Below are 27,590 nucleotides of genomic sequence, written 5' to 3' on the forward strand. Positions count from 1 at the left end.
GAATACACGTTCTGCAACTTTACAGAGCCAGAGTTGTTTGGCTTGTACAACATTGTCTTCATAGCGGGCGAACCACTGATGATGACTGACTGTTTCAGTTATCCCAGTTCTGTCATTAGCACCGATGCCACAATCAGCAACCATGTCGAGCATCGTATCGGCATTGGCTGGATGAAATGGCAGTCGCTAACAGGTGTGTTGTGCGACAGATGGATGCCAACAAAGCTCAGAGGAAAAGTTTGTAGGATGATTGTCAAACCTACCCTCGTATTTGGCTCCAAATGCTAGACAAATGCACATGCACACCACAGAGATGCAAATGCTGTGGTGGTCTGCAGGTGTTACTCAAACCGACTGAGTGCGTAATGAGCACGTGAAAGGATTCTCCTGAATCACCGCTATTGGTGAGAAACTGGAGGAGAGACAATGCCACTGGCTCAGAATGGTCAAACAGCATAATGATCATCCTGACCAAGCGAGTTGGTCATGTGATTAGGGGCACGCAGCTGTGAGCTTGAATTCGGGAGATAGTGGGTTCGAACCCCATTGTTGGCAGCCCTGAAGATGGTTTCCCATTTTCATACCAGACAAATGCTGGAGATGTACCTTAATTAAGGCCACAGCCGCTTCCCACTTGTAGCCCTTTTCTATCCCATTGTCACCATAAGACCTGTCTGTGTCGGTGCGACGTAAAGCAGCTGTAAATAAAAAAGAAATTAAAAATCATCCTGTACAGAAAGCTCTTGCCACTGCAAAACAATGGAGAGGCTGAGGACACCCATGGGCATCATGGTGGCGAACAGCTGAAACCACTTGTTGCCCAGATGCAGGAGCGGACGGAATACTCTCTTTGCATCAGAGAGCCAACCGTGAGTGATACTCGGGAATGCCCACACTTCGGGCACATATTCAGCCAGGGGAAAGAAGTACAGTGTATCCACCAATTTCAAAGAGAGGAATTTCTGTAAGGAGGATCGGTATCTGCTTTCGCCTTTCCTCCTAAATGAGCTGGAATAATTGTATTTTAGTAATAGACTATTATTTTGTCTTCGTAATAAGTTTTTGTTCTGAAAAATATTATTTAGGCCTACAGTCAAACCTGATGATCCACATCAGGTCTTTTCATCAATTTAAAAAAAAAAAAAGATGCATAATGGGCCAAAAGTTATACATTCCAACTAGTGGACAATTCTGTTGAAAAGTTGGCTTCATTATTTCTAAACAGACTGTAAATAACCAAATTACTGTCTTTAAATATACTGGGTCATCCAATTGTTTTGGAACCAGAGCAATGGCTGAGAGTATCCAAGCCGACAACTGCATGAAGTGTCAATTGCTGTATTTAGTTAGTTAAAGTATTTACTGTTTTGAATCTATATTATATATTAGCATTATAATGTCTACAGATTTTAGAGGTCTTCCTCCCTCGGATGTTAGAACTGAACTCGGGTCACATCGTGGCTCTCACCTCTGTAGCTGGGCTATCGGGTATCAAGGACCAGGTTCCGCTGTGCGCCTCGCAGTTTGCCGTCCAGGGACTGGTGGAGGCCTTGTCTGAGGAGCTTCGAGCCACCAAAGCATCTAACGACATACATCTGACCTTGGTTCATATTTATCCCTTCATCGTGAGCAGCGATCTAGCTCGGGATATCCGCCTTAGGTAAGCTCTCTGATTAAATCTTAGTTTTGGAAAGCAATAATAATGGGTTTTTTTAATTGAGTTATAATCTGTATTGCCAGCTCCCATTTTCAAGTGTTTCGTTTCTTGCAATCCACAATAAATCAATGTTAGGGATTCTAAGATCCATCTTTAAATTGCAAAATATTTCAAATTTTCCTTCTTGCTGTAAAATAGTACTTTTTTGTTTTTTATAGCTGTCATTGGTAAGTTAAGAAATGAGGCTATTATATTATGCAGCTGCCTGCCCGCTGCTCTCTTGTCATGTGACCCAACACCCGTCCCGAGTAGAGCAAGTAACACCGGCTCCCTAGAGCAACTACGTGATGACGTCTGCTTTTGAATTCCAACTTGTGATCTCTCCTACTTTTAAAAACACCACTCAAACTTATTTGTCTACTACTGTCATTCCATGCCATCTCTCCACTGACGGCTCGAGCAGCTTGTTTCCTTTCTCCCAAGTCTTCCCAGCCTAAACTTTGCAGATTTTTGTAATGCTACTCTTTTGTTGAAAATCACCCAGAACTAATCGAGCTGCTTTTCTTTGGATTTTTTCCAGTTCTCGAATCAAGTAATCCTGTTGAGGGTCCCTTACATTGGATCCATACTGTAGTTGGGGTCTTACCAGAGACTTACATGCCCTTTCCTTTACATACATACTACAGCCCCTAAATAACCTCATAACCATCTGTACGAGAATCATTTGGCTTACTCGCTTGTATCCTCATACATCAAGGAAAAATATCAGGTGAAATCCATCACCATTTTCAGTTTATCAATTTGTGCAAGAGGAACTACACCAGAGTTGTTTGTTGATATCTGGAGGAAGTTTCAGTTTAAGTCGAGCTTCGTGTATATATATTTTCTTTTCTTTTTACAAGTTGCTTTAGTCCACCTCGGCTGAATGGTCTTCTATCCTGCTTCTCAGAAATTTCATTTCACTTGCATGTATCCTAGTCACAGCTCGCTTCCTCATTACCCACGATTCTGCTGCGTACGTCTGAATAGGTACTTACTACGTCCTCTGTATCACTCTTTTGCTTCTCTGAGGGACATCCTTGCTGCAAACCAGGCCTCTGACACTTTTTAGGAAAGCTCCTGCTTGTCTTCCACGCTTGATTATTTCCTTATCATTTCTTCCACTTTCCTGTATGATACTTTCCAGGTACTTGAAACTCTCTACTTTCCTAAGTATATCCCTATTGTAGATCTCTTCTTCTTTCTAGTTGTAATCACTATCTCACTCTTCTTGGCATTAAATTTCATTTCATATTGTTCCACCTCATCTTCCCTTGCATCTAACTGTTCCTGGAGATCCTCTTCTGTTTCTCCTTTAGACTAACAGGTCATCTGCAAACATCGTTTTCATTTTTCCTTGCCACTTTTGCCATTACTACAATGAAAAGTATTTGTGTCTTATGGGAAGCCTGTTGAGGGTCAGTCCTCTACTTGAGAAACAATCTTTATTTTAAGTAATACCGTGGGCAGAAAATAACGCTGAAATGTTATTCACTCTGAATTCCTGAATATCTCAATTATTGCGTCTCTTGGGGTAAATATTAATTCTGTCTGGAAAGAGTGGCAATTATGTTGGTACAGTATGTGTTCAAAATATGTACCATTACATGCCACACATTGTTCATAGCGTTTCTGAAGATGATTCAACATGTTGATGATGTTACACCTATCAGTTCACTTTTCTGTATTTTATTATCAAATAGTTCATATTTAATGTTCATACATGAGTAACTTTTTTATGTCCTGGGCATTATTAGTTAACTAATTATTTCACATTAGATTTTTCATAATTTGGTATGCTCTCACCTCGTATTGTGAAGAAAGCCATTGTAAGATTATAGTTTCCACTAGCAGTGTGTGTCAGTCATTTTTATAACGAATGTAGTGTTTCATTATTTTGAAAATAGTCTCTGGTCTGCTTTCAGAATCCCAAGCTACTTTGGCACTATAGATCCCAGAGATGCTGCCCAACAGATCATCAGTGGGATGAGGCGAAATTATTCGGAAATAAGTGTTCCTGGATATCTGCTCTACTTTGGGAACATTTTGAGGTACTTGCTTGTCTCTTTGCACTTAGGATAATGGCCTAGAATTATTTCTCTCACAATTTGTTTAGTTCAAATCAAGTGTAGAGAGATGGGGACATAAAGAAAAAACATGTAATAAAATAAGCCCAATGACTGGTCATTATTGGAAAGAAATAAACTTTACTAGTGTCAAATCAACTTATGTATCATATACCGCCAAAAAAAGAAAAAAGTCAGGGATGCTCTTCATGTTATGTTAAGAACGACGATGCACAATTGGATTTGCAGAGAACATTTTTCTTTTCATAATTGAGTAAAATATTTTTCAAGTAACTGTAATTGAGCCCAATTACTTGTTTTCATGTTCTCTTCCCATCAGTGGATATACCAGTATCCCACTGAATAAGTACGTAAGTACACATATCTTGGCACCACCATAAATGTCCAGTGGGATCCTTCTGATGAGGTGAGGTCTCAAATTGGAAAAGCCAGGGCAGTTTTCATTAAGACGAGAAATCTGTTTAAAAATCTTGGTTTAGAAATGACTATGAGGGGTCAGTGTTCTCTATGTGTTCTCAAACCTCTTCTGTGGTGCTGCAACATGGACTCTGACAGTCATGTATTCAACGTCAAGAATTTCATTATATGGTCCGTATTGAATCGAGATTCACAAAGTACTAAAATGGAAAATAAGGATAAAACCTATTCAATAGTAAATTTTCGTCTTAACTCACGAAGGAAATCTTAAATTGTATTGTTTATCATGCTAATAATGAGGAATATATCCAATTAATGCAATACCCTACAAACGAAAGATATACGCCAACGCATGTTTTCTTGAGAAAACAAAAAGGAGTGTCCGAATTTACCCCGTACTTTGGGGTGATTTCGGACGCACATGCTTTTTAAACTGCTGTCCGAAGTTTCAAAGAGTATTAGATGATTTTGGACACAAATAGTCCTTTATTTCAATTCTTCATTCTTTTTGCTTTACTGTTGTGATATTTAAAGTGTTCTGAGGGTGTCCAAAATATGATTATAGTCTGCACAGCCTTACTTCTAAATTGAAGTTTCGCGAAACAAATTAGCATCGCCTTTCCTCTGTTGCCAGCGCACTACGCCTGCGAGAACAGCTGATGCAATACGACCGCGGTAAACAGCCCTTGTAAAATGTAATACTGTACTCAGAAAAATGAATGAATAGGGATTGAAAACAAATTCACAAAAACTACACTTACTAACAACATCTGACACTAATAAGAGAATAAAAGAGAATGAGGAAATAAAACATCATTCACCGCTAATGACTAACACAGGAAGGAGGTCATGGTCTACAAAGGAAACGCCCCACTGATCTCAGAGTCACTAGTACCCTCCAACAATATGAAAAACATACTAATTACTGAAGGAAAATACAAAAGATCGCGAAGCGTACTGAATACCATACACGCTGAGCGAGATAGGTTAACCACGTGGTGCATATAAATAATAAAGTTGGCAACTGGGTTTCGAGATCGTGCTCTGCCGATATAAATTGATATGAATGGCAGATTGGGATTGGTTGGATGTCTGTGCTTCAGCACATAACCACCAGATAGAGCCAAAATCTGCCAAAACGTCAATTTAGAAGTAGAGGCGTGCGGAGTATAGCTGGTTAAAATCGTTATAATTATAAATGAAATGTGTTACTGATCGATCTTTACTTTCTGACAAGGTAAATGTAAAGCTTTCTGGTCTAAATTGAAATATCAACTGCACAGAGATCCTACTGAAATATCTTAATTTTTCTTACAAACGATACAAATCTCGATGCAGAAAAACGTCGATACAATGAACGTGTACGGTAGCTGCCATGGCCTATAAATCTAAAATACATTTTCTTTGAAAATAAAAATTCCTCTCTTCTCGACTTGGACTGGAAGTATTTTCAAAATTTGTTGTTTAGCTATGGTATTGTATCCTCATCAGGGATGTTAGGGACCACAAACGCTTTTCTGCTGTTTTTATATGGGCGCAAGTATTTGACATCCACATCCCTTGAACGATTATTTCAGTCCAGGCCAAAATACTGCCTGCATGCTCGATGTTAGGCCCCTTTAAACAACAAGCAAGCAAGCTCTTTGTTCCTCAACTTGTATTTATAATCTGCAACAAGGAAAGCCTCTTCTTGCAACACCAGAACGTCATTACATTCATTGTGTGCTTCATCGCATTCATCTTCATTGCTGCTGCCAGTGCCATCACTTGTTTGTGCACTGCTTTCATTTCGGCGGAAGTCACGGCCAAAAATCGACTTCCCAGGAAGAATATTTTATTTGCGGCGGCAGCAGGAAGTAGCAAGTTGTGTTGGAGCATGGCCGGAGGGTGACAAGCTTCCTTGAGCATTTCCTTCTTCCTCATTTAGCATTGGTTGTCTTCCCATTTTTTGGATGTACTTTCCGCACTTTATTTTGTAGGGTGTACCAAGGCATACCATACAAATCAAATGCTTTCCTACAAGACAACATGCCACTTTTAATATCACGTACGGCTTTTTCTAATAATTTTGGTTCGTAATTACACCTTCGAAGCAGCTCCTTTCTGCCTCTGATAATTTCTAGGCATTGTCCAAAATCACTTTCAGTTTTCAGTGAAATGTGCGTAAAACACTATTTTTCACCAAATCGCACCAAAATTCCACAGGAAATCGTTTATAAACACTTCAGTCAGTTGATCTCACTAAGAACCATAGTTATAATGCATTCCTTCCGGTCACGACAATCGAAAGTATCCACTTAATGTAAATGCATGAACTTTCAACAATGCCAGTCTACACAGGAAATTTTCCAAAGTATGAAGTCGACTCATAGTGAAAAGCGCATATCGCAAGAAACATAACCTCAGATCAAACTGAAACTCGCGCGGAAGTGCAACGCACCGGGGGGTCGTTGCTATGCAACAAAATACGGCAAATCTACCATACTGTCCGAAATAGCCTCGTTTGACGGTACCGGTTTCGGAAAGTGATCGCCATCATCAGCCACAGGGAGTTTACAAAGACATATAAAGTGATATTGACATGTTAGACCTTAAAATTGAAATATACTAAATGACTTAAAATGGATATCCATATAGTAGCAGAATAATGTTATTTACAAGTGTATGACTTGATAGCCATTTAACTACATTTTACAAGTTTACAACTTGAAAGTCATGTTATTAAAAGAAATTAACAATCTAAAATCCAATATAAATATTATGATTGCACTTGCCCAGTGTTTCATACAATTACGCAAGCCTATAATTCTTGAGGAACAATTTTCATATCAAGCACCATCTGTTACTTTTATACCAGCCCATTATTGCTGTAATATGGCTACAATATCCGTGGACTGCATATAATTGACTCAAGCTGTCTTTAATGAAGAAAAACAACAATTAAATTGAAATCCCTTGTCACTTGTACACTGCACACTACCAGTGATATACAGACGAAAAATACGCCATGTTTTACCAACCAAATGCAATCATAATAATTAAAAAACATTTATATTGGATTTTAGATTGTTAATTTCCTTTAATAACATGCCTTTCAAGTTGTAAACTTGTAAAATGAAGTTAAATGACTATCAATCATACACTTGTAAATAACATTATTCAGCTACTATACGGCTATCCATTTTAAGTCATTAAGGCCCGGTTTCACAGTTTACGCTTAAGCCTTGGATCGGGCTTAAGCGGGAGCTTAAACTCTGGACGAGTTTCACAGTGGGGAGTGCAAGTGGTAAGCCGAGCTTATCTGTGACCGGCTTAAGCTGTATGAAACTGAGGTTTAAGCTAAGGATTCAGTTCAGATGGTAGAGTGCTGGCCTTCTTATAACTTGGCAGGTTCAATCCTGTCTCAGTCCTGTGGTGAAGGTGCTCAAATTCATAGTTAGTGGGACGTAAAACCATTAACATTAACATTAAATAACTTATATTTCCGAATATATTTCGAAGCTCGTGAAATAATACAGTTTCCGTGTTCCGATACACAGTAAAAGAGACAAAAATGTCCGTCGGTCACTTGCTTTCTAGGCTTACACTGCGTGAACCATCAACGATAGACCCCAAGTGTAAGTGTACGAATTGTAGAGCATAGAAACCTCTACAAAAAAGTCCGCGATGGTATATACCTATTTCCAACCGTTTGCCCTCTAGAAGCGATTTTATGCTATACTCAGCGGTAAAAAAACATAACTCCTTAACATTAAATAAATATTTCAATATTATCCTCGAATTCCTCATCAAAATAAATTGCTTGACCTCCTCCAGTATTTTATAAGGATTGCAATAACCTTGTCATAACATTATTTGCATGAATGGTTCAGAAGTTATGGCCATTTTAGACTGTAGTGGTAATACGTGTCAGCAGGACGGGCGAGTGACCTATTTTAAACTTTATTTTTGTTACTATTATTGGAATCACATTTTCCGTTCATTTTTCTAAATTATCTTGGCTGATAAACGATGTATAACCTACAAGTCAATCAATCATAGGCTACGGATGTAAACAAAGATGAGAATTGAATCATTGCGCATGCGCAAGCATTACCAACTTCGGAGATGTTCAGCTTAGTAAAGCTGCACATGGTCCCCCTACTGTGAAACTCGTAGTGTTTAAGCCAAAGAGTAAGCCTTGCTTAAGCAGCGTGCGTGGCTTACTAAAGCTTCGGCTTAAACTCAAACTGTGAAACCGGGCCTTAGTATATTTCAATTTTAAGGTCTAACATGTCATTGTCACTTCATATGTCTTCCTATACTGTTGGCATATTTCAAAATATGTAATTGTACAGTCTATGGAAGCTGAATTAATGAATTGTAAACTCCCTATGGCTAATAATGGCAATCACTAAGCTGAAACTGGTACCATGAAATAAATTAATGAATATGTGGTGATTTAATAATTTCTCACATAATTTAGTATTGAATAGGTGGATCCTTATATTCCATTTGATTACTTTCTGAGTCATTATGTAAACGATTGGAGGCTTTTTAGATGTGGTTGTAGAGAAGAATATTGAGGGTGCCATGGACAGAACATGTCACAAATGCTAAGATTCTCCAGAAAATGAAGAAAGGCAAGGAAGTGTCGACTACTATGAAAACAAGGAAGATTCAACACCTTAGACATGTCATGAGGAGTGAAAGTAGATACCATCTCCTACAGTCTATTCTTCAAGGAAAAATACTGAGAAAGAGAAATGTTGGTCGAAGAACACTCTGGTTACAAAATATCAGAACATGGACCTCCAAAACATCTACAGAGTTATTCCAAGCCGCAGCTGACAAGAACAGCACAGCCAAGATGGTTCCCAACATGCAGAATGGATAGAAACCAAGTGAAAAGATGATAATATGGAAAAAGCATCAATTTGGACATTCAAAATCAACACGACTGAGATGGATTTAAAGTCTTATTAGAGTTGTGTATCATGAATAGGGGAACACACTCAGTAGCATAACTAAAAACAAAAAAAATGATTTAGCGAGTTTTGAAATCTACTTCTTTATTCTTCAATAACGTGCACAAGGAATGTGCTAGGATTAAAAAATCACAGAAATTATTTTAAATTAAGCTATACAACAAAAGTACTGTTCTCAGCTGAGCGTGAGTCCATTCTCTACCTGAAGAATGATACTCTCATTACAATAGTTACAACTCATAAAATTAAGACTAATGAGGAGAAAGCCAATCTATTTGAAGATGTAGATATTGTCCCTGTCCTTTCCACTGCTTCCTCTTCCCAAACGGTCGATCTGTCATTTTGCTTATCTTATTATGTGTTCTATCATTCTATATATTCTAAATTCTGTTGATCCTTTCAGTTTGGTCTATTACAGTGGAACCTCGATTCTCCGTTTTTTGAGGGACCATGAAAATAAAACGTACAACACGAGAAAGTGGAAAATCTGGGAATGAATGGGAAACCATCAACAATTTGGCTAAACATCACAAAAATAAATATGTATAAGTTTAATTATAATTTTACTAAAACTCCTAAACCAAACTACAGCCCCAATAGGATTTTGCCTGCCAAGCGACCGCTGCTCAGCCCGAAGGCCTGCAGATTACAAGGTGACACATGGTCAGTGTGACGAATCCTCTCGGCCGATATTCCTGGCTCTCTAGATCGGGGTCACCATCTGACCATTAGATTGCTCCTCAATTAAAGGTAATCACGTAGGCTGAGTGGACCTGGAACCAGCCCTTATATCTAGGTAAAATTGCCGAACTGGTCGGAATCGAACCCGGGCCCTCTGGATGAGAGACAGGCATGTTAGACCGCGAAATCGCATTAATTACTGGTACGTGAGTTCAAAATCTCGATACTTTATATTCAATTTCACGGGGGAATCTTCGTCAGTTTCCCGTAAAAACTTCTTTCAGTTCAGCAACTTTGATTAGCCAAACTTTGAAATATCTAATAACGCCAAGCCAAATGACAATCGACCACAAGTAGTTTTTAATTCCCTCATCTAATAAATTAAAGTACCGTACATTAGATACAAAAACACCCAACATGATGGCGAAATCCCTTCTTTTCTTAATCTTTCATTGTAATTTGTTCTCCGGTATACTGTTGCTGTTCGCAGTCAGTTTCTGGAAATCTTGTACCGCGTAAATTAGGCCTACATCTACTTTTAAAGGTTATGTTGAACTCAAAAACATGGTTTTTGAATGTAAGTATTGATTCTCAAAAGTTCTCGAATGCATTATATTCTATTCTATTCTGCCCGTCACTAATCCAATCAAATTGGAAAGAGAAAACTTCAGAAATTACAGTTATTCGTGACCTTGAGGTCATCTGGAAAGCGCGCTCGCTGCACATGTCAGTACGAGTGGGAAATGATACAAACCATTTAAATGTAACATGCGCAAATGAAACAACTGCGGTTTTTGGCATTTTGAAACGAAAACGTAAAATTCCCAGTCTTACATTAGAACCAAAATAGTAATAGGCAATCCCAAAACCTCCCATGGCTTTCTTTTTAATGTAAGATTCAACATCTGTTCTTGTCTCACTAACATAATCGTGTACGATAATTTTAAAATACTAAATTTTTGTTAAGAAGGAGCAGTTTCAATTCTTGCCTGAAAGCCCAGTTACTCTACAGTGCCCTGAGGAAAGTGCCGAAAACCTGTTCAGCAGTACGATCGAAAAATAGTAAAAATATAAACATCTAATCCTGGATATAATGTGGACGTTTTATAAGTGCGAACATTTGACCAAACTCGTTCCGTCTTCAAGCAGAGCTGTCGAAATGTGTTGCGTCTGCTTACAATTGTTGTGGCCACTCTGCTGTATGATTTCCGAGATTCTCTAAAAATTACCACCCGAATGCGATGCTAAGATGGTCCCTGATGCAAGTTCATCGCCGATCGCTTTTCCAGTATTTCCAGTACAGTATTTGCTCTAATTATCACAATGACTGGGTGTTAACGCCAAGATCCATAAGTATGTCATAGCCGTCCTTTCGTGAGGTACAGTTTATTAAAAAAAGATTGATCGAGGATTTAGCGTTGATGGGACTGAAATTTCTGGACGGTTGATCCGGGAAATCGTTTCTTCGAGGAACGGATAATGCAGGATTTTTACAACGTGATTTAATTACGATGCTCACGGGACCACATAATTTGAACGCATATTCCGGGAAAACGTAGTTTCCGGGAACGGATAATCGAGGTTCCACTGTATATGTGGGTACTATTCATAGTCGTGTTTAGTCCGGACTAAAACTGTACCAACTATGCACTACGAGCACATAAACATTTTACTTATTCATGGAGGGCTTTTCCTATTAGTCTGAGGATCATCCGGCTTTAGTCTGAACTAACTTTAGTCCTGGTCTAGAGGTAGTTTAACCTAAGACTAACATCCGTAACATGGAGGTCATACATGAAGTTGTGGTTAGTTCGCGAAATAAAGGGAGATGAGAAGATGTATGAAAATGTATGGAATACGACCGATTATCTTCCTGAAGTACGACAATATCAGTTTTATGAATAGATATCGTTTTACGAAGATTAATACAAGAGATCTGATAGCAGATGTGCATCCTAACCTATATGAACATGCAAATAGTAGGCTGCTAGATTCTTACCTCACTACATAAAGTTTCCTGCTAAAGAAGAACAAAGATGAGGTATGAGTATGTTTCACGATATTACTCAGTTTCCTCAAATAATTATTTGAATCTTATAAGTCTGTTGACTGCAGTAATACATTGTATAACATGTGTAAGTTAGCTAGCATGGTGGCCACGATCATTTTGCAATAAAATAAGATTGTTATGGTGAAAATAAAGGTTAATCAGTATAACAAGGGACGTTACACACACAAGCAAGTTATTCTATATAGTTTCTGCAACAATGATGCTCATACTAGAAATGTTGAAAGCACAAAGCGGTTTTACACCAACCACACCTAACAAAGTGAGGATAAGGGCAAGTGGACGATTTTAAATCGGCACCATCAAAACAACATTGCACAGGATGCTGAAAGGCTCCTGGGTTTTTGGACAAGTACCGACTTCGGTACCAGGCGGATTGCCACATGGGACGAAAACTAGGAGAGGACAGTTGGTGGTATTTCAGAGATTGAATTTTCAAGATGGTGTTTCTTTGCACCAAAACAATATCGAAGTTCAGTAATCAAACAATGTCAGACAAGCTACATACAAAGTCTTTCCACACTCTAAACCTGCTGTGGTTGACAGTAAGCGGTGGCACCAGGGGGTTGATCATCATCAGCAGTGCGGTATCTTCATTTTGTGTAGATTTATGTCCAGAAAATAAATCCTTGGAGCGCAACTTTACGCCATTAAACCATTAAACCATTCGTTCATTTGTATAGATCCCAATTTTATGGATTTACAGTAATGCAATCAACATGAATATTTTCATGTGAAAACTGTTCTTTTTCACCATCTTACAAAACACACCTTTCAACTATCTTAAAGTGATGCAATAAAGCCCCACAAGTTCACCACTTGCAGTAACTCTTGGCATTATGGTGAAAACGTGTGTGGTGGACACCACAGGTTGCACTGTGGCGGCGACTGATTTTTCCCCTTTTAAAGTTGATGTCTTTCCCGTACATATCTCCATGCTGAACCCACTCTGATCACTGTTACACACACGTTTCCACGGCCATAGGATACAACTTATCAGTGTAAATTATTCATATTAAAATTTTATGCAAGCTATTCACATTAAATCTGATTGGAATATAACTGGTATTATAAAAACTATTTTCAGAATTTATGCCTTTTGGAAACAACTTTCGGAATTTGGTATTCAGAAAATTAGCCGTAGGATAACATAATTTCGGAAAAATGTACGGTAATCTTCATTTCTCCTTGTCTGACAATTATTTTTCCTTCATAGTCTACCAGCTTGTACCCTGTCCTAGTTCTGTACCTCCCAGTCACCTTCTTAACTTTCTGTTGAACATTGGAACTGTCATATTTCAATTGTAAAGTCTCTATTTCATTACATTTTTCCTGCATTCCAAATTTAAGTCAATTGAGGGATCAGGTGAAAAAATCACATAAGTCAACTTTTTGTCACAATCGGGGTAGTGAGTTAGCATCGGACCAAACTTAATTTAGTTTACTACGTTTTGAATTTGAGTTATTCAAAGCATATTGTTTTGCAATATTATCTTTTTGTTTATCTAGTTACATTTTGAAATTAAAATTTAATTTTTTTTTTTTTTTTTGAGTCCTGAAGGAAGTTGACTTACCTGTTTGTTTGTTTGTTTGTTTGTTTGTTTGTTTGTTTGTTTGTTTGTTTGTTTATTTGTTTGTTTGTTTAACCTTTTTTTTTCTGACCCTCCAGTTGTCCAATTCCATGTGTATGCATGGGTTTGGAATCCATATCTTCTATTCAGAAAGCAGTACCATGTTGTACATGGATGTCATTCTTGTTTGCAGGATTCTACCACGGAAGGCATCAGTGATGCTTCGCGAGCTGTTGGATGCTGGAGTAGACTTTGGATAAGTTTGACTGGCCCACACCCAGGAAGGGTCATATTTGTTACATTCCTTAGTCTTCCATTTGAATATTTTATATAGAGAACAGATTGTCAGAATATTTTTAATTCCTAAGATAATGTTGTGTGTAGAATCTTTTGTTTTTATTGAATGTAACCAGGAGAAAGAGCTGTATAGAGGTTATGTTATTGCTAGTGCTTGACTTCAGACAATTAATAAGAATCACACTGACACAAAATTTCATAATATTTGAGATATTTAAGGATATTTATGAGTGAAATTTAATTCAAATTCAGGCGAAAAGTCACTTTTCGATTTTGTGCCTCGAAAGATTCCCCACATCTTGCTTTACAAGAAACTTGTTAAAGTTGTCACTTTGCACCATTTTTAAATGTCGGGGGGGGGGGGGGCATATGATTTTAAAGTGTTGCATTTGAATCGCTTAACAGCTATACAAGGTCATGCTGGAATGTGGTTGATTTGTTGATTTTTAAAATATTTTAATCTCCTACTAGCCCATGTAGTGTTAGGTTGGCATGGATGTTAATCACAACAAAAGGACCCATGTATGGGTCTGAGCAGTTTTAAATGACGATGTTTACTTGCTCTGAAAATTAAATTTATTTATTCTTCTTTTCATTAAAAACGTTCCTTGTGTTGCATTTTAAGTGTTACAAGGTACAGACATCCATCAATATGCAGAGAACAGCAGTTGCTAGATCTAGATGTCATTTGAGATAAGGGTATGTTATGATTTGTGTTAAAAAAAATCGGGGTTAGGCTGTATCATATATAGCCGCAAGAGTTTTAGATGTGATATGTCTATGTGGTCTGGCAGAAGAAATGCTAGGATTTATTTTGAGCTTGTATTTTCAGATGCTGGCTTGACACTAATTAAAAGCTTGGGAAGGGTATGTCTGTCATGAGAAATATGACATATATGTCAAGTTTCTACAGTATTATTCAGACAGATATACTATAAGATTGAGACGAGTAAATCTGAGAGTGGTCACACACTTGACCACTCAATATAAATTGAAGCCATTCTACGTGAATGTTAGCAACTCTTCCGGTTCGAAGGAAACAAAATTGAAATCTTCACACAGAGTGATACACTTGTTAAGAGTCGAGTTTGTCCTTGTAGACAGTCAAATCGACTGCCCACAATAGAAGCCCCTGTATCAAAAACATTCTGACGTACTTTAACGAGGCTCCTGGATGAATGTAAGTCGATGCTAACATGAGTTTGAAATGTAAAGGAAGAGTGACTTCAACCATGCAAAGTCACTAACGATCAAATTTATGCTTACCATTCTATATTAAAATGAATGTGATTATTTTATTAGTTATTGCAGTACTCTCAGCTGTAACTTCAGACTGAGTGGGCTTGTTTTAATGATTGAGATGTCAATCGATTCATCTCAATGTCAGCCATCATCGTAATTCCCTTTCAGTTATTTTGTCTTAGCTTTTTGAGCGACAGTCTTTGACATTTTGATATTCAGTTACCAAATTTCACTTACCACGCACATGATAACACAATTCCCACTAGAAGAAATAAATTCTTTGATTCTTTATCTGTAATGAGGTATAATTTGTTTTTTGATGTGAAAGATAATTTCTGAGCTGCAATGCGGAACGCTATTTCATGATCTATAATGCCCATAGTAAAAGGGCAAATAATACTGGTAATAATAATAATAGTAATAGTCTTATTATCATCAGATAATGTAGAGCAGTTGTTAAAATGAATTCTAGAGGTAATTCCATCACTTTTCAGTGACTCCTTGAGCGCTGTTATTGATACATTTTAAATCGTGTTATCGGGAACCCGCAGATTTTGCACGATTTGACACAAAATGTTGACATAGTTCTTTTGTGGCAGTTAACAGTTCCAACAATTTAACATTAGAAATTATGCAAGAGTGTTTGAATTATTCTATTGTTTGCTCATAGATGGCTCTCTTTTCATGCTCTCTCCTCAGGCTACCTGAAGCTCATTTCAAATCTTATAGTTAAATCCAAGGTCACAGTGCTTTCCTTTGTGCAGCGGATGGCTACCGCTCCCTCCTGTGACAGATAGTGGTAAAAGTTTTATAATGACAAGATGAATAGTTTCTAACTTTGAAATTTTTAGTCATGATACCTATAAGAGGCCCAATTCCACCTAACCATTAGAGGGAGCCTAAGATGGCCTAATAGCCTTGAAGACAATATCTTAACAGAACTCTCATTGATTTAAATATTGTCATAAGCATACAATTTGTTCAGTCTGTGATGCACCATTGTATTCAGCCATGTTGTGCCTTCAACACACAATAAATTTTACATTAAATAAACTTCATCGTAAAGCCTGTATTGTCAATTACTTGTGCAATTCTTAATCATACACTCCACCTTAACAATACAATATTCATCTACTTCCCATAAGAGTTCATTTCCTAATCTAATATTTCATGGATCATCTGACTTTGGCTTTGTTTTGCCGTTAATATTGTATTGTATTGTATTGTATTGTATTGTAAAGGTGGAGAGTATTATTGAGAATTGTACAAGTAGTAACATAGTAAATTATTAACTAACTTTGCATTCACTGCATTGTTTTTGACATTTCAGAACTTTCTGGGCAGTTGCTATGTTCTGATTACATAACTTTGTTGTTTTGTTTTAAATTAAGAAACTATACAGCTCATGTGGTTTTGATGAAAGTGTTTGACTGATATTTTTATGTTCCTCTCTGATAAGTTATCTGTAGTTATGTAACTTTGTGTTGATGAAAATGATTGTCTGCACTGCTGAATGTCAATAGTCACAATTACAGGCCATAACAGGGACAAATCTACATCCTCACATAGATGAGCTCTCTCCTCAGTTCATGTATTCTGACCTATACTCAAGGGAGGATATGGGTGGAGGTGGACCAAGCGAGGCGGCGTGGCTCGACCCATGGAACTGTAAGTTTGCATTCAGAAGATGATGTTTGCATTATATGAAAAGCATCTACCAGATCATATTACAGTAGAACCTTGATAATTCGAAATCGGTTAATTCAAAATCCCGCGTAAATCGAAGAAGCTCTCATTCCCGGAAACATGAGATACAGTTTTGCATGTTATCTAAATTGTTTAATTCGAAATACGGATAATTCGTAATTCGAAGTACTATGTCGGCCCCATTACCAAAATTCAGACTTTTAATTCGAAACTGCCTTTACATTTTAAAACAATAGTATGTTACAGAATTTCAACTCGAAATGTATCCGCGTCATAATAGAACGCGTGTTCCGGAACGTGGAGGGTAGCTTTCCGCACTTACACTCACTTCAGTGGATCTATGGTGCGCTTCGTGATTGCTAAGTTGAATGAAATCGCAATTCTTTTGGATTCAACCTTTTAAGGAACGCCGTAGTATCACGCAACAAGCATTGTGTGGAAAAACAGAATCCGCAAACACTGGCGATGCCAACAATTGACGAAAAAACGTGGTTCATATAATAAATTTGTAGGCACCGAACAATACTGTCATTGCCGATGAGCTGCATTGGTTTATTTTAATGCAAGCCCAAACGGTCTTACGGTTTTAAAGGAGAAAGTGAAATGTGTGATTTTTTTTCTTTCGTTGCGTGAGGTTATGTTTGTCAGTGATTTATCCAAGTGAATTATTTGAACATTGTAAATACACCTTGGATACATTTCGGAAATAGTTTTTTTCCATGGCATTTGAAAGCTCTAAACTGTGAATCGGGGTGATTGCATGTATTAATGGGTCTTAGAATACTTTGTGACGCGGCAAGTGTTTACATTTCTGAAGTACCTACGAGAGAAGTGCCATGGCGGGAAATCGTACAAGGATACAGTCATAGGAAAGTTCGATTTTAAGGGCATCAGGTATTTTCTGTGTAAATACAAGGCATCTAAAATGTATACAGTATAGTAATCCAATGAATCAAGCACTTGCACATGGGAACCAGCATAGATTTCTCCTCGTCTTTGAATCGTGTTTTTTTTTTTTCGATGCGTTAGGTTATGTTTGCCAGCGAGATATCCAAGTGCATTACTTGAATACTGTAAATGCACCTTCTTGGATACGTTTTGGAAATAGTTCTTTTTTATGGCATTTGAAAGGTATAAACTGTGAAACAAGGTTAACTGCACGCAGTAACTGGACTTAGAATATTTTTTAATGCGGCAAAGGTTGGTACTTCTGAATTGCGAATTGGCGGTTAATTCGAAATCGCGTAATTCGAAGTCCGTTTTTTTAGTCCCAACGATTTCGAATTAACGAGGTTTTACTGTAGTCTGTTCCCTTTAACTACAGATAGTAGTGGGTATGGAAATCCTTCATTGCATATTTTATCATCATCATCATCATCATCATCTCTCCTTTTCCAGCTGCAGCTGGTTAGGTGCAAATATGGTCTTTTCCTTTTTTTTTTTTTTTTTTTTTTTTTTTTTTTCCAACCCCTTCCTATCCAACTCTGTGTTTCACTGTTTTGGACTAAGTACATCCATCTCAGTTTTGGTCTTCAGCCTCTGTTCTGCTTCAGTTGCTTTTCCATTGTCTGTTTTGGAATTCTTTCATCACTCATTCCAACCAGCTAAGCCTGATTTTCTCTATTCTATCACTTAATATTTAAATTTATTTTCATGTTTCCTCATTCTTCACTTTGCTTCTGCCATACTTAGCAAGAATTTCATTTTTGCTGCCGTTATTCAGCTCTCATCTCCTTTTGTCTGCTCCATATATTGTTATGGGTTTGTAATACATTTCATACACAGTTTCTTTTGCTTTCATTGCCACTTACTTATCCCATGTTGTTGTTGGGTATTCAGCCCGAAGGCTGGTTTGATCCTCCACAGTTCCACCAACAGCTGTCATAGCCTAGGCGTCACTGAAGAGGCATACTAGGGAAATGAGGAGTGAGGTAGTTTCCCGTTGCTTTCCTCACCTACTTATCCCATAAAAAGTTGTTTACACCAGAAACGCCCTCCAGCTTGAATCCTTTTGCTAATCTCAACATCCAGTCTTGCATTCTGTATTAATGCACCGAATTGCAAAATACTGTATATTGATACAGTAATCGTAGTATCGATACAGTGCAGCCAAACAAAGTCAGGTGATGCATGAAAGATTAGATTAGGAAATGAACTCTTAAAGGAAGTAGATGAATATTGTTACTTGGGTATTAGGATAACTAATGATAGCAAAAGTAAGGAGGAAATTTGCACACTTCAGACATTGATATACAAATTAGATACTTTTGAAGACTTTCATCTGGAGCGTGGAATTGTCTGGAAGTGAAACATGGACAGGACAGTAACTATCTCACAAAGAAAGCGCATGGAAGCTTTTGAAGTGTGATGTTTCAGAAGAATGTTCAAAATGAGGTGGGTAGATCGAATCAAGAATGAAGAGATACTGTATCAAATTGGTGAGAAGAGAATGATGTGGCAAAATTTAACGAGAAGAAAAGATAGAATACATCTTGAGACACCCTGGACTTGTTCCATTAGATTTTGAAGGAAGTGTAGGCAGTAAGAACAGTAAGGGTCAACCAAGACAGATTAGAGTAGATGCAGTACTAGTTATGTAAAAATGAAAAGGTTAGCTCGAGATAGGGTGGTATAGAGAGCTGTGTCAAACAAGTCTATGGACTGATATCACAAACCTCAACATCATCTCTGGAAAACAAACAGTTTCAGACTGACTTTGTGTAGTCTGATCAAATAGACTAATATTTTGCTTAGTAGAATATCACTTTGGCAAAGACAGACAAGACATTATTCACTTTAGGCAACAGTGCTGACTGACAATCAATTCTAGGATCGTTTTATCATCAGCAAGAGTTCTCTTAACCCATCAGCATCCTCCTATAGCAGGAAGGGCTTGGAAACCATCAATTTTCACACAATTTGTTCAGTTTGCAGACCTCTGAAGAAATCTGCATAAATTCCGTATTTGTTGACATAATTCAAGATTGTTTACAGAAAAAGGGTTGTGAAGCAACTGTTATATATGTAATTTATGTACTTACACAGAATAGGTTCCTTGTTGCTTGGAGTCCGGGATTCGAAAGTCAGAAGGCCTTTTAAGTGTGGTATGGCGAGAAATGCTGTAGACACAATGGAATGTTGCAAGAGTCACATTGCCAGGATTACTTGATTCAAAAACTGGAAAAAATCCAGTGAAAAGCAGCTCGATTTGTTCTGGGTGATTTTTAACAAAAGAGTAGCGCTACAAAAATGTTGAAAAGTTTGGGCTATGAGGGCTTGGGAGAGAGGAAACGAGCTGTTCGACTAAGTGGTATGTTACAGGTCATTATCCTCATGGTTAATCCGTATTGAATACTGTTATTCAATACAATGGATAGTATTGAATAGGAGGACAATAAATAATTTCCTATTATAATTGTTGTTAATAAGTGGTATGTTCCAAGCTGTCAGTGGAGAGATGGCATGGAATGACATCAGTAGACGAATAAGTTTGAGTGGTGTCTTCAAAAGTAGGCAAGATCACAATATGAAGATAAAGCTGAAATTCAAGAGGACAAATGGGGGCAAATATTCGTTTATAGGAAGGGGAGTTAGGGATTGGAATAATTTACCAAGGGAAATGTTCAATAAATTTCCAATTTCTTTGCAGTCATTTAAGAAAAGGCTAGAAAAACAACAGGTAGGGAATCTGCCACCTGGGCGAATGCCCTAAATGCAGATCAGTGATTGATTGATTGATTGATTGATTGATTGATTGATTGATTGATTGATTGATTGATTGATTGATTGATTGATTGATTGATTGATTGATTGATTGATTGATTGATTGATTGATTGATACTTTCCCTTCTGGTCTTCTTGTGCCAACATGCAACACAGCATTTTGCAGTTTTAGTTCCTTTGGCTTCTGTTGTGACGGCAAGTCTCCAGGTGTAGTTGCCCGTCGCTTGACAGCACCTTCTTTGAAGTGATTAGCAACCATTTCCTTGGCAAGTTTTGTTTGAAGGTTTGAAATGTTCTGTCTGTATTCTCATACACTAGTCTTATCTTCATTTTTTCATCTGCCGCTGACGTAGTGTTGTCAAGTGCCATTTCACTTTCACTTGCTGTTGCATCGCAAGAATTCAAACGTATGTGCATATTATCAACAGGATCTTCCTCATCATCACTACTACTATAATCAGAGCCTGGAAGTTCGAAATAAAGCATTAATTCTTCATCATCCTTGCCCTAACAAACCCATGCTTCTGTTCACCAGCTATTGTTTCCAATCAATCTGGTCAGAAATCGCATGTACTTTTACAAGCACCACTCAGTTGAAATAGTTCTTAAATCAGCCCTCAGAGTACAGGCTACCTCACCTCTGATAAACAGCTGTTAAGAACTACCAAGTAGTTGAATAGGTCTATTGACAGAAAGCAGCATATCTCGTTTTTGGCGAACAAACGAGCGCTGTGTACTAGTACGTTTATGGCTATAGAGCACTTTATCGTGTCAGCATACTTCTAATTTCTTGATATCCAAGACATTATCAACGTTTGTTTGGTACTTCTAAACTTCTCTTCATTTTGCAATTGGATGAAGAATTATATTTTTATGGAAGAACAACCTAAAGCAATCACACCAAATTCATTCATGCTTGCCATGTTTTCTAACATAGAATAGGCTTTGACCCTTAGTTGTTTACTCCAAGTTGGTTCTGGGTTAGATTAAACATAATCCTCACTCTCTCACATGAACTATATTTGGCCGAAGTCAACACTGGCAGACCTGCTGGATTCAGAACAATAAATGTGTTAATTTATTACTAATAATATCAAATGCAAGATTGCGCCTTTTTTTTTTTTTTTTTTTTTTTTTTTTTTCTCTCCAAGTAAGTCTAGTTTAGCCCTCAATTCTCCATTTGGCAAAATACTGGGAGAGATTTGTCCCTTAATTCCTAGGCCATGATGTTCATGACTTTCAGCAAACATAAAAGAGACATATGATCTCTTTGACTAGCACTGCAGCAAGCAATTTATTTTCTGGATACACAAAGTACAGTATGTGATACACTTCCACACTTCCACATTGAATACTCAAGTTATATGTTGATAGCTCTTAAACTCTCAAGATAATTATTTATAAAAGAAAGCATGGAAGTATCTTTAAACTAAATATTTTTTATGATAACGTTTTAAAGATTATATATTTATGTACACAATATTTTTATAAAAGCATTAAAATAGTTTTATATCTTCAATTTGTTGTGAATCATTGCGGTAATGGCCACAAACAGAATCAAGAAGAAAGTTGTGAGAACACTCAGATGGAAGTTGTCAGGTAACCTTAACTGGTTAAATGTGGATTGTTTAAGGTGAGTTGCACTGATCGTGATAATTTAAGTGTATTCAGTGCTGAATTTAGACCTGTAGTGGCACTTTCAAATGGGTGGCTTTTTGTCTCAGTTTAAAATTTTTCAGTTTACAGTGAAATTTGTTTTTAAAACACTTGTTGGTAAAACTTGACTCAGAGAAAAGTTTGTTCTTGAACACCTTGTGGTGAAGCCGCATATTGTTTTGTTGTCATGACAACAATAAAAGGAAAGCACACAACTCATGTATATAGTATGAAAATACTTACTGTATGTTAAACAAAAAATACATCATTGAAAATAAAATTGATTGTATGTTTATTATTTATTGCAATCATATAAGAGGTATAGAACTAAATGAGGCCACAACACTAGTTGCAAATCGAGGATTGTGGCGACGTTTAGTAAATTCTCAGAGGCTTGCAGACTGAACGCTGAAAGGCATAACAGTCTATAATGATAATGTAAGTAGGAGCCGATACTCAGTCACATTTAGAAACTTAACAATTTAATCACTTTACAGCAGATGACAGTACACTCTTTAATTGAACGTGAACAGTTTATTATACAAAGAGTTGAAGGTTATTTGTTTCAGAATCTTCTTGCAGCATTTACAGGTTGCTATGATGACAAAGACTACTGAATACAAGATAAATTTTAGCTATTTTCTGACAAACTGAGTATTTTTAGATGTTTGGAAAAATGCACTAAGTAGACTCTCACACAAATTACAATACCTTACCAAGTAGTGATGGGTAGTGCTCTAGTTCAAGACTCTCGAGACTGACATCACAGATCCCATGACTCTTGGGAGAATCTCGAGACCGATTCTCCTGTGCTGCAATCCATGCGACGTCCCAGTAACTACAAGTGTAAGCTTGATAGTATATCGTAAGCAGTTATTGCATGAAATAACGTTCTCGTATGGAAACATGTGAGCCAATAAATTTTGTCAAAGTACTGCATGTTCAACTATCAACCCTTAATACTTTTAACGAAAGTGAAAACACAATGTCAGTATTTTAAACATTTCAAGACTTATTTGAGGTGGACATCTTAGCTGAATAACCCTGGATAATTTGTGAATAACTACAGATAGGATGTACAACTACCTGGATACTAGAGGCGTGCATTATTCGAACTTGAGATGGGGGCAAGATGTGCCTTGCTGCATATGCAACCACTATTATGCATAAGTGGAACATGTAATCTAAAATGCCTGAGTTTGCTCCAATTTTTTCGACTGCAGTCGTCTTGGAGACAGTAAAGAGTGCGGATGTGCTGAGTAGTGCGCGGAGCAGTGGAACAATGGGTATCACGTTGACTCAATACAGGATAGCGATTGGGAGATGGAACGCCATAAAGGGAAGCAAAATGGAGACAAGAATGGAGCGAAAAGGTGAAAATAGAAGGGTGGTGGCTACTCTACTGGTGGCGGCGGTGGTGATGGTGTTATTGATAATAGGAGGGGTGGAAATTAATCCTGGCCGAGGACCAGTGGGTTCCATTGGATGGGAAGAATTGGAAGCAATAAGAGAGGCTTGCCAGACAGAACAAATAAACGAAATGTTTATAGAGCTATCCATGGACTTTATGGACCTAAAGTCGAGTATTAAGGAAGACGTAAAGAAGATACTAGAAGAAGAATGATGTAATAAAGATTAGTTGGACGTGTTAAAACAGAAAGTAAGAAGTTTGCAGCGAGACCTGAGAGATACTAAGAGACTAGTAGAGAAGAGTGTGCAAGATAGTGTGAGAAAAAATATTTTCATATATGGTATCCAAGAAGAAGAAAAAGAAACAAAAGTGGAACTAGTATACAAAGTGGTGGAAGTGGTACAGAATAGAATGAAAATCAATTTTAGCGAAGTAGATATAGACGATGTGCATCGTGTGGGGAAAATGAAGGGCAAAAGGCCAATCAGAGTGAAATTATTATCCACCCTGATGGCTGACATTGTGATAAGGAACTCGAGCAATTTAAAAGGAGAGAAAGAGTGGATACGAAGGGAGATGAACAGAGAAAACATCGAGAAGAACAGGATCCTAAATAGACACTTAAAAGACGCAAAAAAGCAAGGCCTCAAAGCATATATCAGAGGACAACAATTGGTGGTCAGAGATGGAAGATGGAATCGTATATGGGGAGTAAACCAGCTAAAAAAACTTGATGAGGATCACTTACAACAACAGAAGGAGCCGGGGACGGCAGAGGGAACAGCAAGGAAGGTCACGAGGAAAAGTGGTAGTGACGTAGTGGAGTGTGATATTACGGAAGTGAGTGAAGTCCACATCATATCAGGTGCAGAAAGTAGAGAGCTTGCTGACCAGCAGAGCCAGCATACAGATGGTCGGGACTGCGGAGACCTTGAAGAGTCAGCGAAGCGTAGAGACACAGGAAGCAAGTAATGTGTCACATGTGGTGCTGAGTGGAATGAAAAGTGTAATTGAAGATAATAGGAGCCAGGGTAAGGATACATCCTCACCGAATAAAAGGAATACAGAAAACAAAATAGAGAGAAGACAGGTATTAAGTAAGGAAAGATCATTAAGTTTGAAGGATTTATGGGAAAAGAAAAAAGGCGTAGCCACGGAGAAAGGGAAGGAGGACGAGAGGAATGAAGAAGGGGATAGAAATGGAGAAGACTTACAAGAAAGAGTGACAAGGAGCAGGGGTGGAAGTGGAGAAGTACAGAAGCAGAGAGGGGGAGGGAAAAAATAACTAGAGATTACAATAGGGTTGTGGAATATCGAGGGGTTGATGGGGAAACTAGGAAATAAAGAAATAGAAGAATTAGTCAACGAGTTTGAGATCATTGCCCTAGTAGAGACTTGGTTAGGGAAAGAGATTGAAATCAAATGGGAGGGGTATAGAGTAGTTAACGTCACTAAGAAAAAAATAGGGAGGATGGGAAGGAATCCGGGAGGGATAACTGTCTTAATAAAAAATGAGATAGTAGGGAGAGTAGAGAGAATACAGAATGAACTAGAGGGAGTGGTGTGGTTTAGAGTTAAAATGGGAAGAGAAGAGGAGTCGATTTGTATAGCTCTCTTGTACAACCATCCTAAAGATTCAGTTTATGTGAATAAGAATTTTTTTGAAGATTTGATTGAAGAAATAAATTAAATTAAAGGTACATATGTAGAAGATGGAATGATACTAATAGGAGATTGGAATGCAAGAGTGAGCAATAGGGTACCGAATTATGGGAGGGAGGATATTGAAGTGAGAGGATACAGAAGAAACAGTAAGGACAAAGAGATAAATAGTAATGGAGTAAAGTTGCTAGAATTATGTGCTATAGAAAAATTATATATTTTAAATGGTTGGATGAAGGGAGACAGTACGGGAAAATTGACATTCATTACATCGAAGGGAGGGAGTGTGGTAGATATAGGAGTAAGCTCGGAAACAGCTTTAAGGAAAATAATAAATTTTGAGGTGGTTGAATGTGGGTCAACTGATCACATGCCCATTAAGATAAAATTAAGAGAGGAAAATGGCGAGGTAAAGAGAGGGTTAAGAAAAAGCATGAGGCATAAAGAGAGATGGAAGTTTATTTGGAATGAAACTACTATTGAGAAATTGAGATTGGAGCTAAGGGAGAGGGGAGATAGTATAAGAGTAGAAGCAGAAAGAATGCTGGAAGAAGAGGAAATAGACAAAGCTTTAAAAATAATAGGGCGCCCAGTATGGGAGGTGGGAAAGAAAATGAAGATAAGAGAGGAGGGAGACAGAAACAGATACACGGGATGGTTCGATGAAGATTGTCAGAGGGAACGTGAGATAGTTATGTCAGCACTAGCAAAGTTTAAGAACGGAGGGAAACAAGAAAAAAGAGAGGAATATTGTAAATTATGAAGAGAATACAAGAAGCTACTGAATGAGAAAAAGAAATGCTGGAGAGAGACGGAAGCAGAAAGAGTGAACAGATATTGCAAAGAGAAAAGATTTGAGAGGATATGGGAAACCATAAACAAACTTAATAGAACTAGGCCTACGGGGAAGGGAACAAGTATAGAAGAAAACGAGTGGGTAGGGTATTTTGCAGGTCTTTTGAGAGAGAGAGGAGACTGGCATGGGGAAAAAGGTAGGACATTTATCCAAAGAGATTTGCAAATAGGAGTACAGTTATTAGATGGAGAAATAACAATTCAAGAATTAACCAGTGTGTTAAGTAAATTAAAAACAAAAGTAGCTGGTGGAGCAAATGGTATTACTAATAGAGTATGGAAGGAAGTAGGGACAAACGAATCGATGTTCAAGGTGATGGTTAAATTTTTTAACAAGGTATGGGAATCGGCGAAATTTCCTAGTGAATGGAGAAAAGGAGTATTATGTCCCATTTACAAGAATAAAGGGAGTCGAAGTGATCCTAATAACTACAGAGGGATAACACTCCTGGATTCGTTATCGAAGGTATACACAGGAATTTTAACCAATAGGATTTTAAATTGGGCAGAGAAGTATGGAAGGATTTCGGAGTATCAAAATGGGTTCAGAAAAGAGAGAAATTCTGTGGATAATATATGGATTTTGGATACCCTAATTACGAAATATGTCAGGATAGCAGGGATGAGATTATATGTAGCAGCAATAGATTTGGAGAAAGCCTTCGATACAGTGAACAGGGAGGCATTGTTTACTAGGCTAAGGGATATTGGGTTATCAACGAAAATGAGAATGGCAATAGAAGGAATATACGAGGAAGTAATGGTGACGATTAAATTACAAGGGGGTGAACTGAGTAAGTGTATCGAATCCAAGAGGGGTGTAAGACAAGGCTGTAAACTGTCACCGATATTATTTTTATTGTTTATAAACAATATACTAGATGGTCATAGAGGAGAGGGTTGGCAATGTCCTTGGATAAACAAACGGGAAATACCGGGACTGTTATTTGCGAATGATTTATTGATTTTGCACTAACAGCACGGGGGTTGAGAAAAGGGCTAGAAGAAGTGGTGCAATATACAAAAAGATGGGCACTTAGAATAAATATACAGAAGACACAAATAATGGTATACAGGAAAAGGAAAGACAAGAAAGAAAAGAAATTTTGGATAATAGAACAAGAAGAAATCAGACCAGAAAAAAAAAATTGAGTATTTAGGAGTGAAAATTAGTAGCAACGGAACATGGAAGGAACAGATCAAAACAGCTAAATTAAAAGGGAGAGGAGCATTGGCTATAGCGGGGGTATTAGAAAATAAATTCCCAGATATTAAATACAAAATTCAAAGAATGGTGTTTCAATCAATGTTATATGGAGTAGAAGTGTGGGGATTGGAGGAGAATAGAAATGAATTAAACCGGGTGGTGGCTAAATTTAGTAAGATTATGATGGGGGTTCCAAACTGCACAGCCAATGTAGGGACTAGATTAGTATGTAAAGAATCGATAGATATCACTATAGCAAAGAGGGTAATGAAGTATTGGATGAGATTGGAAGAAGGAAAAGGAGGAAATTTATTACAAGAGGTGTATAGGTTCCAGAAAAATA

General features: G+C 37.6%; 1 protein-coding gene across 3 annotated transcripts in view; it reads left to right on the forward strand.

Annotated features, from left to right (window-relative positions):
- Positions 1–18,150, forward strand: part of LOC136879138 (17-beta-hydroxysteroid dehydrogenase 13) — a 42,425-nt gene extending 24,275 nt beyond the window's left edge. For all 3 annotated transcript variants that reach the window (XM_067152891.2, XM_067152889.2, XM_068229008.1), the window contains 3 exons: positions 1,407–1,660; positions 3,622–3,747; positions 13,681–18,150. In XM_067152891.2, the coding sequence (XP_067008992.1) occupies positions 1,407–1,660; positions 3,622–3,747; positions 13,681–13,747 (447 nt within the window). In that variant the 3' untranslated portion in view covers positions 13,748–18,150. The remainder of the gene's footprint in view (positions 1–1,406; positions 1,661–3,621; positions 3,748–13,680) is intronic.
- The last annotated feature ends 9,440 nt before the right edge of the window (positions 18,151–27,590 follow it).

The sequence above is a fragment of the Anabrus simplex genome, chromosome 8 (genome assembly GCF_040414725.1).
Source record: "Anabrus simplex isolate iqAnaSimp1 chromosome 8, ASM4041472v1, whole genome shotgun sequence".
Lineage (NCBI taxonomy): Eukaryota > Metazoa > Arthropoda > Insecta > Orthoptera > Tettigoniidae > Anabrus > Anabrus simplex.